Source organism: Bos taurus, chromosome 12 (genome assembly GCF_002263795.3).
Source record: "Bos taurus isolate L1 Dominette 01449 registration number 42190680 breed Hereford chromosome 12, ARS-UCD2.0, whole genome shotgun sequence".
Lineage (NCBI taxonomy): Eukaryota > Metazoa > Chordata > Mammalia > Artiodactyla > Bovidae > Bos > Bos taurus.
Genome location: NC_037339.1, coordinates 76254638 through 76267306, shown reverse-complemented (window position 1 = coordinate 76267306; position 12669 = coordinate 76254638). Strand labels below are relative to the sequence as shown.

The 12669-nt window shown below is 49.8% G+C and overlaps 1 protein-coding gene across 2 annotated transcripts; it reads left to right on the top strand.

Annotated features, from left to right (window-relative positions):
• Positions 1–168: 168 nt before the first annotated feature.
• On the top strand, positions 169–7871 carry LOC615640 (G protein-coupled receptor 183-like). Of its 2 annotated transcripts, NM_001105442.2 has the most exon segments (3): positions 169–319; positions 6113–6597; positions 6955–7640. In NM_001105442.2, coding segments are annotated over 2 exon segments (711 nt in total). In that variant the 5' UTR covers positions 169–319; positions 6113–6124; the 3' UTR covers positions 7193–7640.
• Positions 7872–12669: the final 4798 nt, after the last annotated feature.

Below are 12669 nucleotides of genomic sequence, written 5' to 3'. Positions count from 1 at the left end.
GGGGAGACCAGTTCCTGGAGCAACGCTCCCCAACTCCGTCCTTCTCGAGAGGTGGGAGGCCTTGTGGCTGAGTGAGCTCTGAGCTCCGCCTATGGCAGGGAGATCACCTTGCCTGATACCCCGGGTGGTTTTTTTTCTTCTTTCCTTTCTTTCTTTTTTTTTCCCTGCAGAGGTGGGTGAAGGAAAGAAGAGTTCAGTGAACTGATTCAATCCCTACAGTGGGGAGACTGCTCGGGGCACATTTGATGCCCCAGGGCCCTTGGGAAGGCAGCTGACCCAGGTTCCACCCGGCTCCCTGGCATCATCCTCGGTGAGCGAGGTAAGCCCACCAGAGGTGGGTGTTTCCAGGCATCACGGGAAGGGCGTGGCTCACTGGGACTTGGGGAGAAAGGCTCAGATCGCTCTGCCTTTCACACACACCCCTCTTCTCTCTGCTTCTCTTGGCCACAGGTGGAGCATCCTTACTGATCCTGGACACCCAGGGGGACCCCTGCCACTCCCGATCAGGCAGCAGACAGGTCAAGCCAGAAAGACCCAAGGTCAGGGTCAGTCTCACGTCCCTGAGCAAAAGTGGCTGATAGAACTGGGTTAGACCTGGGGTGTAGACCCTCAGAACCCTCTGCAGGCCCTTTTGAGTATCTGTCCCTACTTGGCTGCACCAACTGACCACCTGGCCCTGTGCGATCACCACTGGGTGAGTCTCCAAGGTACATAGTCTTCTGAGTGGGAGATGCATCAGTAACTTCTTATTAAGATGGAGAAGGATGTAGGAGAGAGGACACATCCCTTCTTCCCTTCCCTTTGGCCTCATCCCTAAATTGATGAGAGACGGATTAATGGGAGGAAAATGAACAGAAGCTGAATAACGTGTACACGTGGGAGAGACCCAGGAAAACGAAGTCGCCGGAGTGGGCGAAACCATCACTTTTAGATACGTTCTCCAGCGAAAGATAACAGAAGATCTTGTGTGTCGGGGGTGGGGGGGGAGCCAGACGTGAGAGCAGAGCCCGAGAAGGGCAGGAGACAAGGGCAAGTTCGCTCTGCAGGTGACCCCTCGCCTTCTGCATTGACTGGAGTTTCCAGAGATTGAGTCATTAACCTCTCTTCTCGGTAGGGCAAGGGAGATACCCTGACAAACAGAAATGTCTTCTTAAAAAATGTTTCCCTATTTATTTATGGCTATGCTGGGTCTTCGTTGTGGTTGTGGGCTTTCAGTGGGGGCCGCTCTCTAGTTGCGGCGTGGGGCACAGGCTCGGTAGGTGTGGCCCACGGGTTTAGCCCCGAGGCATGTGCGATCTTCCCAGACTAGGGATCGAACCCGCGTCCCCTGCTCTGGCGGGCCAGCTCTTCACCCCTGGACCACCAGGGAAGTCCTGAATGTCTTTCATTCAAGGGTAACTTCTACTTGGCTTTCAGCGCTTCTTCTGTGCCTGTGGTTTCTTACAAATAAGCCGGTTAAAATGATCCTTCAGCCAGAGAGGTGTGTTTTGGGGGCAAATTCTGCTCCCCTGTGAGACCAAGGGTGGGTCGTGAGCAGGTGGGATGGGGCGGGGCGATGGGCTGCTTTGCGTGTGTGTAGGGGAGAACCCGGGTCGGGGCGGGGATGCTGGTGCAGAAAGAGGCCGAGGAGCACACCTTGGGCAGGTGTGGGCCAGAGCCCAAGGCACTGGGCAGTTGGTTGGTGCCCCTGGGGGGGCAGGAAGGGACATTTCTGCCGAGGTCTGCAGTTAGGAGGCGGGTGGACTAGAGCAGAAAGAGGAAAGGTCAGCAGGTCCGAGGCATTAGGGCCCCCCTCTCGGGTGGGGAGGGGCTCCTCGTGTGGGTCAGATCTCCCGGGACTCACAGCTGTGACAGTACCCATCCCCCGACTGTGGCAGGTGGATGTGGCATCTCTGCGGGTGCACCTCCCTGCAGGTTTCAGGGAGGAGGTGGCACTTGGCAGGGCCCCGGGGTTGTGCCATGTGCCCGGCGCCCTGGGCTGTGGGCTGGTGTGTGGGGAAGAGGCCCAGGAAAGTCAGGAAGTGGGCTGCTTGCCCAGGGTGGGGTCTTTTTAAGTGCCGGTCTATCCCTGAGCCCAGTGAGGCCTGAACAGACAGGGCAAGGGTCATACAAGGTTCCCATGCCACCCCCCCCTCCTCCCGCCCCCAGTTGCAGCTCTGGGGCTGAGTGCTAGTGATTCCAGCAGTGGAGTCGACCTGGGGCCGGGACCCTCCTGAGCTAAACTGACCCCTTGAGATGTCCTCCTCGCCCTGCTGGAGGGGCACAGAGCTTCTCCGCCCGGCCCCCACCTCCGTGCAACCTGAGGGTCAGACTGTTCAGGAAAGGTAGGAATGAGGAGGAATAGCCTTCCCTCTGGATCTGGAGCTGGTGGGACCCCTGGGAGCGTGTACCCACCTACCTACTTATCTCTGTCTAGCTGTCTGTTTACAGATCTATTTACCATCTTCATATCTCTGTCATCTATCTACCATCTATTATCTACCTACCTATGTAACTGTGTATCTATCTATCCAGTCATCATCACTGTATCATCTCCAACCATCCAACCATCATCCTGAGGTTCAAAGGACTTTTCAGAGCTCCTCTCTCTCCTGTTCTGATGGACTTACTTTCCATTTGAATGGAAGCTTCTTCTCCATCTGCAGAGACCAGACAGAGCCCTCTGTGCCTAGGTTGCCATGAGACACAGTCTATAGCAGGCTCCCTAATCTGTTGTTCAGTCGCTCAGTCATGTCCGACTCTTTGTGACCCCATGGACTATAGTCTGCCAGGCTCCTCTGTCCATGGGATTCTCCCGGCAAGAATACTGGAGTGGGTTGCCATGCCCTCCTCCAGGGGATCTGGCCGGCCCAGAGATCAAACCCAGGTCTCCTGCATTTGGCAAGTGGATTCTTTACCACTGAGCCACCAGGGAAGCCCCAGGCTCCCTACTAGCCAGCCCCAAGTTAGTAAAGGAGGAGATAGCTGTGTTGTGACTCAAATAAGATAAGATTTGGGGCTCATGGAGCTGGTGCCCTTCAGCCAGCCCATGACCGAGTTCAGCATCTCCGCCTGGGTCTCTGGTTCTGTGAGCTACTTTTATTGTGGCCCTTGGGCAAACCGCACACCCTCTGCACACCTGAGTGCTCACCTGTGCACCACGTGGACAGTCACCCCGGCTCAGCGGCTGCACGGAGAGCGCAGCTCCCCTTGTCTCAGTGCAGAAACTATACGTTAAAAGATGATCAGAATGCAGATGACAGAAGTGGGGGTGTGAAGAGCAAAGGCAGGTGGGGAAGTGGAAAACACACATTTTTGGACGGACATCCCAACAGAAAAAGGGACAAAATATACAGGTACCTCATAAAGAAAATATATAAATGGCCAATAAACCAGAGAGAAGGTGCTTGCTGTCAATGGTTATTAGGCAAATGCCAGCTGAAACCATAAGAAGATACCCCTGCATACCCACCAGAATGGCTCCCCTGAAAAAGACAGACCCTGCCTGGTGCTGGCGGGGTTGAGGTACCGTGGTAATCTCAAACACGGTTAGACTTTGAAGAGCGGCTCTTTGCAAACTGTTTGCCGGGACCCACTGCTATCAACTGTGCAAACCTGTGACTCATCAGCCCCACTCCTAGCTGTATACCAGTGCTGTGCTTAGTCACTCAGTCGTGTCTGACTGTCTGCGACCCCATGGACTACAGCACACAAGGCCTCCCTGTCCATCACCAACTCCTGGAGTGTGCTCAAACTCACGTCCACTGAGTCGGTGATGCCATCCAACCATCTCATCCTCTGTCGTCCCCTTCTCCTGCCTTCAATCTTTCCCAGCAGCAGGGTCTTTTCCAGTGAGTCATTTCTTCACATCAGGTGGCCAAAATATTGGAGCTTCAGCTTCAGCATCAGTCCTTTCAATAAATATTCAGGACCGATTTCCTTTAGGATGGACTGGTTGAATCTCCTTCCTGTCCAAGGGATTCTCAAGAGTCTTCTCCAACACCACAGTTCAAAAGCATCAATTCTTCAGTGCTCAGCTTTCTTTATAGTCCAACTCTCACGTCCATACATGACTACTGGAAAAATCATAGCTTTGACTAGATTGACCTTTGTAGGCAAAGTAATGTCTCTGCTTTTTAATATGCTATATAGGTTGGTCATAACTTTCCTTCCAAGGAGTAAGTGTCTTTTCATTTCATGGCTGCGGTCACCATCTGCAGTGATTTTGGAGCCCCCAAAAATAAAGTCTGACACTGTTTCCATTGTTTCCTCATCTATTTGCCATGAAATGATGGGACCAGATGCCACGATCTTCGTGTTCTGAATGTTGAGTTTTAAGCCAACTTTTTCACTCTCCTCTTTCACTTTCATAAAGAGGCTTTTTAGTTCCTCTTCGCTTTCTGCCATAAGAGTGGTGTCATCTGCATATCTGAGGTTATTGATATTTCTCCTGGCAATCTTGATTCCAGCTTGTGTTTCTTCCAGCCCAGTGTTTCGCATGATGTACTCTGCATAGAAGTTAAATAAGCAGGGTGACAATATACAGCCTTGACATACTCCTTTCCCAATTTGGAACCTGTCTGTTGTTCCATGTCCTGTTCTAACTGTTGCTTCTTGACCTGCATACAGGTTTCTCAGGAGGCAGGTCAGGTGGTCTGGTATTCCATAGTATACATAGTGTATGATCTCATTAAAGTTCAGAAGCAGGCGTGCTGAGTTGTGACTTTTTAAAAAATTGTTTTATTGGAGGACAAGTGCTTTACAATGTTGTGTTAGTTTCTGCTGCACAACAAAGTGAGTCAGCTGTGTGTATACGTATGTCCCCTCCCGCCTGAGCCGCCCTCCTTGATCCCCCCGTCCTACCCTTCCAGGTCTGAGTTACGGTTTTATGTTTTTAAAGATTTATGATTTTATTTATTATGATTTTATGGGGTTTTTTATGTGGACCATTTTAAAAGTCTTTATTGAATCTGCTATAATATTGCTTCTGTTTTCTTATATTTTGGTTTTTTGGCCCCAGTTCAGTTCAGTTCAGTTGCTCAGTTGTGTCCGACTCTTTGCAACCCCATGGACCGCAGCACACCAGGCCTCCCTGTCCATCACCAACTCCCGGAGTTTACTCAAACTCATGTCCCATGAGTCAGTGATGCCATCCAACTATCTCATCCTCTGTCATCCCCTTCTCCTCCTGCCTTCAATCTTTCCCAGCATCAGGATCTTTTCCAATGAGTCAGTTCTTCACATCAGATGGCCAAAATATTGAAATTTCAGCTTCAACATCAGTCCTTCCAATGAATATTCAGGACTGATTTCCTTTAGGACAGACTGGTTGGATCTCCTTGCAGTCCAAGGGACTCTCAAGAGTCTTCTCCAACACCATAGTTCAAAAGCATCAATTCTTTGGCATTCAGCTTTCTTTATAGTCCGACTCTCACATCCCTACATGACTACTGGAAAAATCATAGCTTTGACCAGACGGACCTTTGTTGACAAAGTAATGGCCCCAAGTCATGCAGAATCCTAGCTCCCCAAGGGGGGAATTGAACCTGCACCCTCTGCGTTAGAAGGCGAAGTGTTAACCACTGGACCACCAGGGAAGTCCCTGAGTTGTGATTTTAGAAGTTAGGATATTGATTAACCTTGAGTGGAGATAGACGTTGGGGTAGGCAAAGGTGAGCTTCTGGGGGTGCTGCTGAGGTGCTTTACTAAACTGAGTGCTGATCACACAGATGTGTTCATTTTGTGAAATTTTTAATAAAAAAAAAAGGGAGATACTGTTCATGGGTGTGTGATTTCAGCAAATTATGAAGTGTCCAACTCTCACTCATGTGAGAATTGGGCTATACAGTTAGTATTAGGGGTGAGGGCTTCCCCAGTGGCTCAATGGTAAAGATTCTACCTGCAATGCAGGAGACACGAGTTTGATCCCTGAGTTGGGAGGGTCCCCTGGAGGAGGAAATAGGAACCCCACTGCAGTATTCTTGCCTAGAAAATCCCATGACAGAGGAGCCTGGCGGGCTACAGCCTATGGGGTCATAAGAGTCAGCCACGACTGAGTGGAATAACAACAGCAACATATTAGAGGTGTAACCCTGAGATACAATGCTACATTTCATTTTCTTGTCTTCCCAAGGACCTGTATGACATGGCTTCAAGCACGGCTGACCCAAGCAGCCTCGTCCACCACACCAACTCCTGCCTTCCCCACCACCCGCCCCGGGTGGCCAGTGTGATGCTGTCTCTGTTCTACACGGCCCTCTTGATCTTTGCTGTCCTGGGAAACATCCTGGCCCTTCGCCTGGCCTATCAGAAGGACAAGAAGATCAACTCGACAGGTGTCTTCCTGGTCCACCTGTCAGTGTCTGACCTTCTGTTCGTTCTGACCCTGCCCGGAAAGATCACCTACTTCTTGCTGGACTTCAACTGGCCTTTTGGGGAGGGGCTCTGTAGGCTGACGGCCTTCATCTTCTTCGTGAACACCTACTCGGGCATCTACCTGATGACGTGCGTGAGCGTGGACCGCTACTTGGCCGTGGTCCGCGCCCAGCAGGGTCCCCGGCTGCGTGAGCCCGGGCGGGCCCAGCTCATCTGCGCGGCCGTGTGGGTCCTGGCGACACTGCAGACGGCGCCCCTGCTCGGGTTCACCATGACCATGCGCGTGGCCGGCAGGCTGACCTGCATGGAGTACGACAGCGTCCAGCGGGTGTTCACGCTGCCCGTCATGGTCCTGGTGACCTCCTCTCTGAGCTTCTGCGGGCCGGTGGTCATCATCCTCTTCTGCTACGTGAAGATCGCTGTCAAGCTGTGCAGGACGGCCCGGGACAACCCGCTGACGAGCCGGGGGGGCCACCACCGCAGAGCCTGCCTGCTCACGCTGGTGGTGCTGGTGGCCGTGGCCGTGTGCTTCGTGCCCTACCACCTCCACGTCATCCAGTTCATGGTGACCAAGATGCTCCGCCAGCCCACCTGCTCCGAGCAGAGGGCCTTCAAACTGTGCCTGCAGCTCACTGTCTGCCTCATGAACTTGAACTGCAGCATCGACCCCATCGTTTACTTCTTCGCGTCCTCCCGTTACAGGAAATGGCTCCGCCACTTTCTGAAACTCAAAGCATCACCATCCTCTCCCTCCTTCCCGCAGGGAAAAGCTTCTTCAGAAACACAAAGTATCAACCAGACAGGAGGCTCCTCGCCCTTGGAGGAGAATGAAGTCTAAGAGGTGATGGGCTTTCATACTGCACCTGAGGGTCAGGGGGAGGACCCCAAGCTTGTACAATTTGGGGATTGGGTTCTTTAAAAAAAAAGAATACAAAACCATAGATGCAAAGTTAGGTACAAGGTCATGGAAGGTGAGTGAGGAGCTCTGAAGCAAGCATTCGTTAGCTTTGCCATAAACCTACTTCTGGGGCTTCCCCGGTGGCTCAGCTGGTAAAGAATCTGCCTGCACTGCGGGAGACCTGCATTCAATCCCTGGGTTGGGAAAATCCCTTGGAGAAGGGAAAGGCTACCCACTCCAGTATCCTTGCCTGGAGAATTCCATGGATAGAGGAGCCTGGTGGGCTACAGTCCATGGGATTGCAAAGAGTTGGACTCAACTGAAGCGACTCAGCACACAGCGTGCACCTCTCATGTATTCTAATAAACACTGCTTCGTCCTTGGCCTCTGAAGGGTGTGCAGTTTCTTCTGGGAAAAGAGTATTTTCACATCAAATGCAGTCATGACCAGAAGAATCATTGGCTGAGCACTAGAGTCACAGTTTGGACAAGGTTTCTGATGTGGGGAGGCAAATTGTTGTAAAGAGCAAAAAATTACCCCTCCCCCCCAAAACCAAAATCTCTAAAAGCTTAGAGTTAACATTTGCAAAAATGCCAAGGTTTTCCTGACAAAGTAAGAAAACGAGAGGAAGACACCCTTCAAGTTATTGGCCTGGCAGCCTCTGGGGTGGGGGAATGCGGGCGAGGGACTGGGTGATCACTTTTGTAGGAAAAGTCTGATCTGGCGCAGAGGGTACACCTTCCCGTAGCGCGTGTGTGGGCAGCGACAGACTGGGGGAAGGAAGAAAGACAAGCACGTGGGCGTGAGCCTTCCTTTTTCAGTCGTGCGTGTCAGAAAGTGCGTGTGCACGCCGAGTGTTGTTTGCATTCGGTCAAAACAAACCTTTCATGGCACTTTCTTGAGTTTAAAACACAACACAGATCATTTCCACTTGGGCGATTTTGAATTTTTTGTGAAATAAAACATGTATTTGCCTGCCAAAGTGCGGGGGGCACTGGGATCAGCGTGAGATTTGTCTCAGCCACGCGGGACCAGCCCAACCTGCTCATGACCTCTGTGCTCCCTCCACCTCACGGGCACCCCCAGCCCTCCCCCAACCCCATGGAACCCCCCAGCCCTCCCTCCATGGACTCCCTAACCCTCCCCCATGGGGAGGCAATAATGAAGCATCATCAATCCGGTGACTTAAACCAACAAAAATATATGCTCTTGTTCTGGAGGCTAAAAGTTCAAAGCCAAGGGGTCAGTAGGGCTGGTTCCTTCTCAAGCTGCAAGGGAGACTGATCTAGGCCTCTCCTGGCTTCTGGCGCTTTGCTGCAGTTATTGGTGCTCCTTGGCTTGTCAAACATCACCCCCATCTCTATCTCCATCTTCACCTGGTTTTCTCCTCGTGTGTCTCCATCTTCACACGGCATTTTCTTCTTTTCCGAAGGACACCAGTCACCTTGGGTTTGTTGTTGTTGTTGAGTCGTTGTGTCTGACTCTTTGTGACCCCATGGACTGTAGCACACCAGGCTTCCCTACTCTTCACTTTCTCCTGGAGTTTGCTCAAACTCATGTCCATTGAATCAGTGATGCCATCCAACCATCTCATCCTCTGTCATCCCCTTTTGTCTTCAATCTTTCCCAGCATCAGAGTCTTTTCCAATGAAATCAGCTCTTCATATCAAGTGGCCAAAGTATTGAAGCTTCAACATCAGCCTTTCCAATGAATATTCAAGGTTGATTTCCTTTAGGATGGACTGGTTTGAGCTCTGGGCAGTTCAAGGGGCTCTCAAAAGTCTTCTCCACCCTAATGACCTCATCTGAACTTGATCACACCTATTTCCAATTAAGGTCATATGGGTTAGGACTTGATCTTATTTGGGGATCCAGCTTTTAACACCCACCCATTTCTGAGCACCCCTCTTTCCACTCTTCTCTGGAAGAGTCTCAGCCCATCCCTGACCCCTCCTGTAAGCCCCTGTGATACCACATCAGAGTCCTATGACCAAAGTGAGACTTGGAGGAAGGAGTAAGAAGAGTCTGCTTAAATACTAGTTGGTCCAAAAAAAAGGTCAACTGCCACAGTTTGTTTTTCAGCCCCAATCAAAATAATTGCATGTCAAAATGGAAGCATCAGAGTGACCCCCTCAGAGGGTCCCCTCACTCTGCGTGTGGGAGCTTAGTCCAGAGGAAGGTGCAGGGCCGGTGGGTGGGGGGTGGGCCCTGTGGGTGGGGGCTCTATAACGAGGTCCCTGGGTCCCATTCTGGCGCATGTGGAGGTGTCTGGAAAGTTCTGCCCTTGGGTGGAGGGTCTCCTCATGACTTCTAAGAATTTTGATCACTTGACAGTTTTAAGGAGGAAGAATGGAGAGTTTCAGAAATGGAGTTGATAGATGCCCAAATGTCCCTCTGGCTGTCAGCTTTGAATCCCTACTCCGTTGGCGCCACCACCCACCGCAAGCTAACCACGGCCTAGCTTTCACTACAGTTTTCTCTCTCCTTGCCACGCCACGGTGCACGGGCCAACACGGAGGTGAAGTCCCTCTGGCATGTGTGGGCTTGTGGGCAGCCAGGCTCAGACGGGCCGGGTCCCCCATGGAGACCCCAACCCTGAAGGTTGGGTCACACCTCAGGCCACAGGAATCCCTCATGATGGGGACACTGGAACTGGTGACACGCTGTCGCTCATTCGCTCTAGCTCAGTGAGGGCGGGGGCCATCGAGGCAGCTGGATAAGAAATCGGAGGCAGAGGCCCCTAAAATTTCTTGCTGCCACCCTTTGGGAGACCTCTTTGGCAATTTCCCCAATCTTTATGAACTTCTTGCTGTTCTTTCTTTGTTTTAAAATTTTAGATTTTTTTCTCCCCCTTTGTTTCCCCTCTATTTATTTATTTGGGTGTGTTGGGTCTTGGTCATGCGGGATCTCTAGTTGCAACGCATGGGCTCTCTGGTTGTATCGGGAGAGCTTAGTTGTTCCATGGCCAGTGGGATCTTAGTTCCCCAACCAGGGATTGAACCTGAGTCCCCTGCATTGCAAGGATTCTTAGCCACTGGACGACCAGGAAAGTCCTACTTACTCACTATTGATACCACGATAGACATTCATTAGCAGACCTCACTCAGCCATCTCAGGAGCTCTGTGAGTCTGAGGGTCACAGACCGCACACTGCCTACTGGTGGCCAGTGGCTTCTGCCCAACTCCTGGTCTTCTGTGCCCCCAGTGGGGCTCTGGGCTCCTCAAGACACAGCTGTGTTTTTTCCCAAAGCTTCTCATATCAATTGTTATCAAAATTAAATCATTATTATATAAACCAATAAAGTATAAAGGCAATAAGAAAAGAGCTGTTGTAAGAACTAAGTTAAATGCTTTGGGAAGTTTGGTGAAGGTGAATCGCTTACAAAACAAAAAGTGCTGTCACGACAGGCGTGAGTGTAACATTTATAGGTCATTTGGAAAAATGCAGAAAACCAAGATGACACACAATCCGATTGCATTGCTGAGTTCTGGGGCTAACTTCAATTAAAAAAAATAATCCAAACTGGAACTCATAAGCGAAGCAATGTGGGTGTGGATTATGAAAGACACACATTTCTAATCAGTACAACTACAATTTTCAAAAAGGCTGTAGTGACATTAACACCATTGACATGTTTTAACTTAAAATATTTAATATATGGGCTTCTGTTTGTGTGTGTGTGTGTGTGTGTGTGTGTGTATATATATATATATAAAATACTCATATGTATGTGTGCTAAGGTGCTTCAGTTGTGTCTGACTCTGTGACCCAATGGACTATAGCCCACCAGCCTCCTCTGTCCAAGAAATTCTCCAGGCAACAATCCTGGAGTGGGTTGCCATGCCCTCCCTCCTCCAGGGGATCTTCCCAATGACCCAGGGATTGAACATCTTACATCTCCTGCGATGACAGGCGGGTTCTTTACCACTAGCACCACCCAGTAAGCCTGATGAGTCACTGAAAGTTCAAAATTTAGCTGAAATGCATTAATACACATAACCTACCAAACATCACAGTTTAGCCCAGCCTATCTTAAATGTGCTCAGAACACTTATACTGGCTTACATCTGGGCAGGATCATCTAACACAAAGCCTATTTTTTACAGAAGTGTTGAGCATCTCGTGTAATTTATTGAATTCTGAGCTGGCAGCGCAAAACAGAATGTCCGTCTGGGTGCAGAATGGTTGTTGACCTGTGACCTCACGGCTGATGGGGATCTGCACCTGCCACTTCCAGTGTTACCAAAGAGGGCCGGGCTGAAGAGAACCTCTACAATCAGGAAAAGATAAAAATCCGAAATCCTAAGTACAGTTTCCACTGAATGGGTATCACTTTCACACCATCATAAAGTCAACAAATTATAAGCCAAACCATTGTTAAATCAGGCCCCATCTGTGTGTGTGTTCTGCAGTTTATCCAACTTTTTTTTTTTTCATTTTATTATTCATTTAATGGAGAAGGAAATGGTAACCCACTCCAGATTCTTGCCTGGAAAATTCCATGGACAGAGGAGCCTGGCGGGCTACAGTCCACGGGGTCACAAAGAGTCAGACATGACTGAGCATGCATGCATGCAAGCATTTATTTAATATTTAAGCTCTCACACTAGATTTTTACAAGCTGGTGAACACTGACAAAATTATTTCTTCCACAGAACTATAACCAAATGTTCCTGGACAGTATACATATATGGTTGAGCTAATGTCAATACACATCACCATTTAATAAATTACATAAAGAAACAAATTGTCAAGTATCCAAATATTAAGTTACACAGCTCAAAGGCTTCAGTTTAGTTCAGTTCAGTCACTCAGTCATGTCCTACACTTTGCGACCCCATGGACCGCAGCATGCCAGGCCTTCCTGTCCATCACTAATTCCCGGAGCTTGCTCAAACTCTTGGTGATGCCATCCAACCACCTCATCCTCTGTCGTCCCCTTCTCCTCCTGCCCTCAATCTTTCCCAGCAACAGGGTCTTTTCCAATGAGTCAGTTCTTCACATCAGGTGGCCAACATATTGGAGTTTCAGCTTCAGCATCAGTCCTTCCAATGAATATTCAGGACTAATTTCCTTTAGGATGGACCGGTTGGATCTCCTTGCAGTCCAAGGGACTTTCAAGAGTCTTCTCCAACACCACAGTTCAAAAGCATCAATTCTTCAGTGCTCAGCTTTCTTTAATAGTCCAACTCTCACATCCATACATGACTACTGGAAAAACCATAGCTTTGACTAGATGGACCTTTGTGGGCAAAGTAATGTCTCTGCTTTTCAATATGCTGTCTAGGTTGGTCATAGATTTTCTTCCAAGGAGCAAGCATCTTTTAATTTCATGGCTGCAATCACCATCTGCAGTGATTTTGGAGCCCAAGAAAAAAAAGTCTCTCACTGTTTCCATTGTTTCCCCCATGTATTT

Coding starts and splice junctions, on each gene's coding strand:
- LOC615640 (XM_059892116.1), top strand. CDS start 6,125: ATGGCTTCAAGCACGGCTGACCCAAGCAGCCTCGTCCACCACACCAAC. Junction 6,605..6,958: donor TCCTGGCGACACTGCAGACG/GCGCCCCTGCTC, acceptor TGCTCCGAGCAG/AGGGCCTTCAAACTGTGCCT.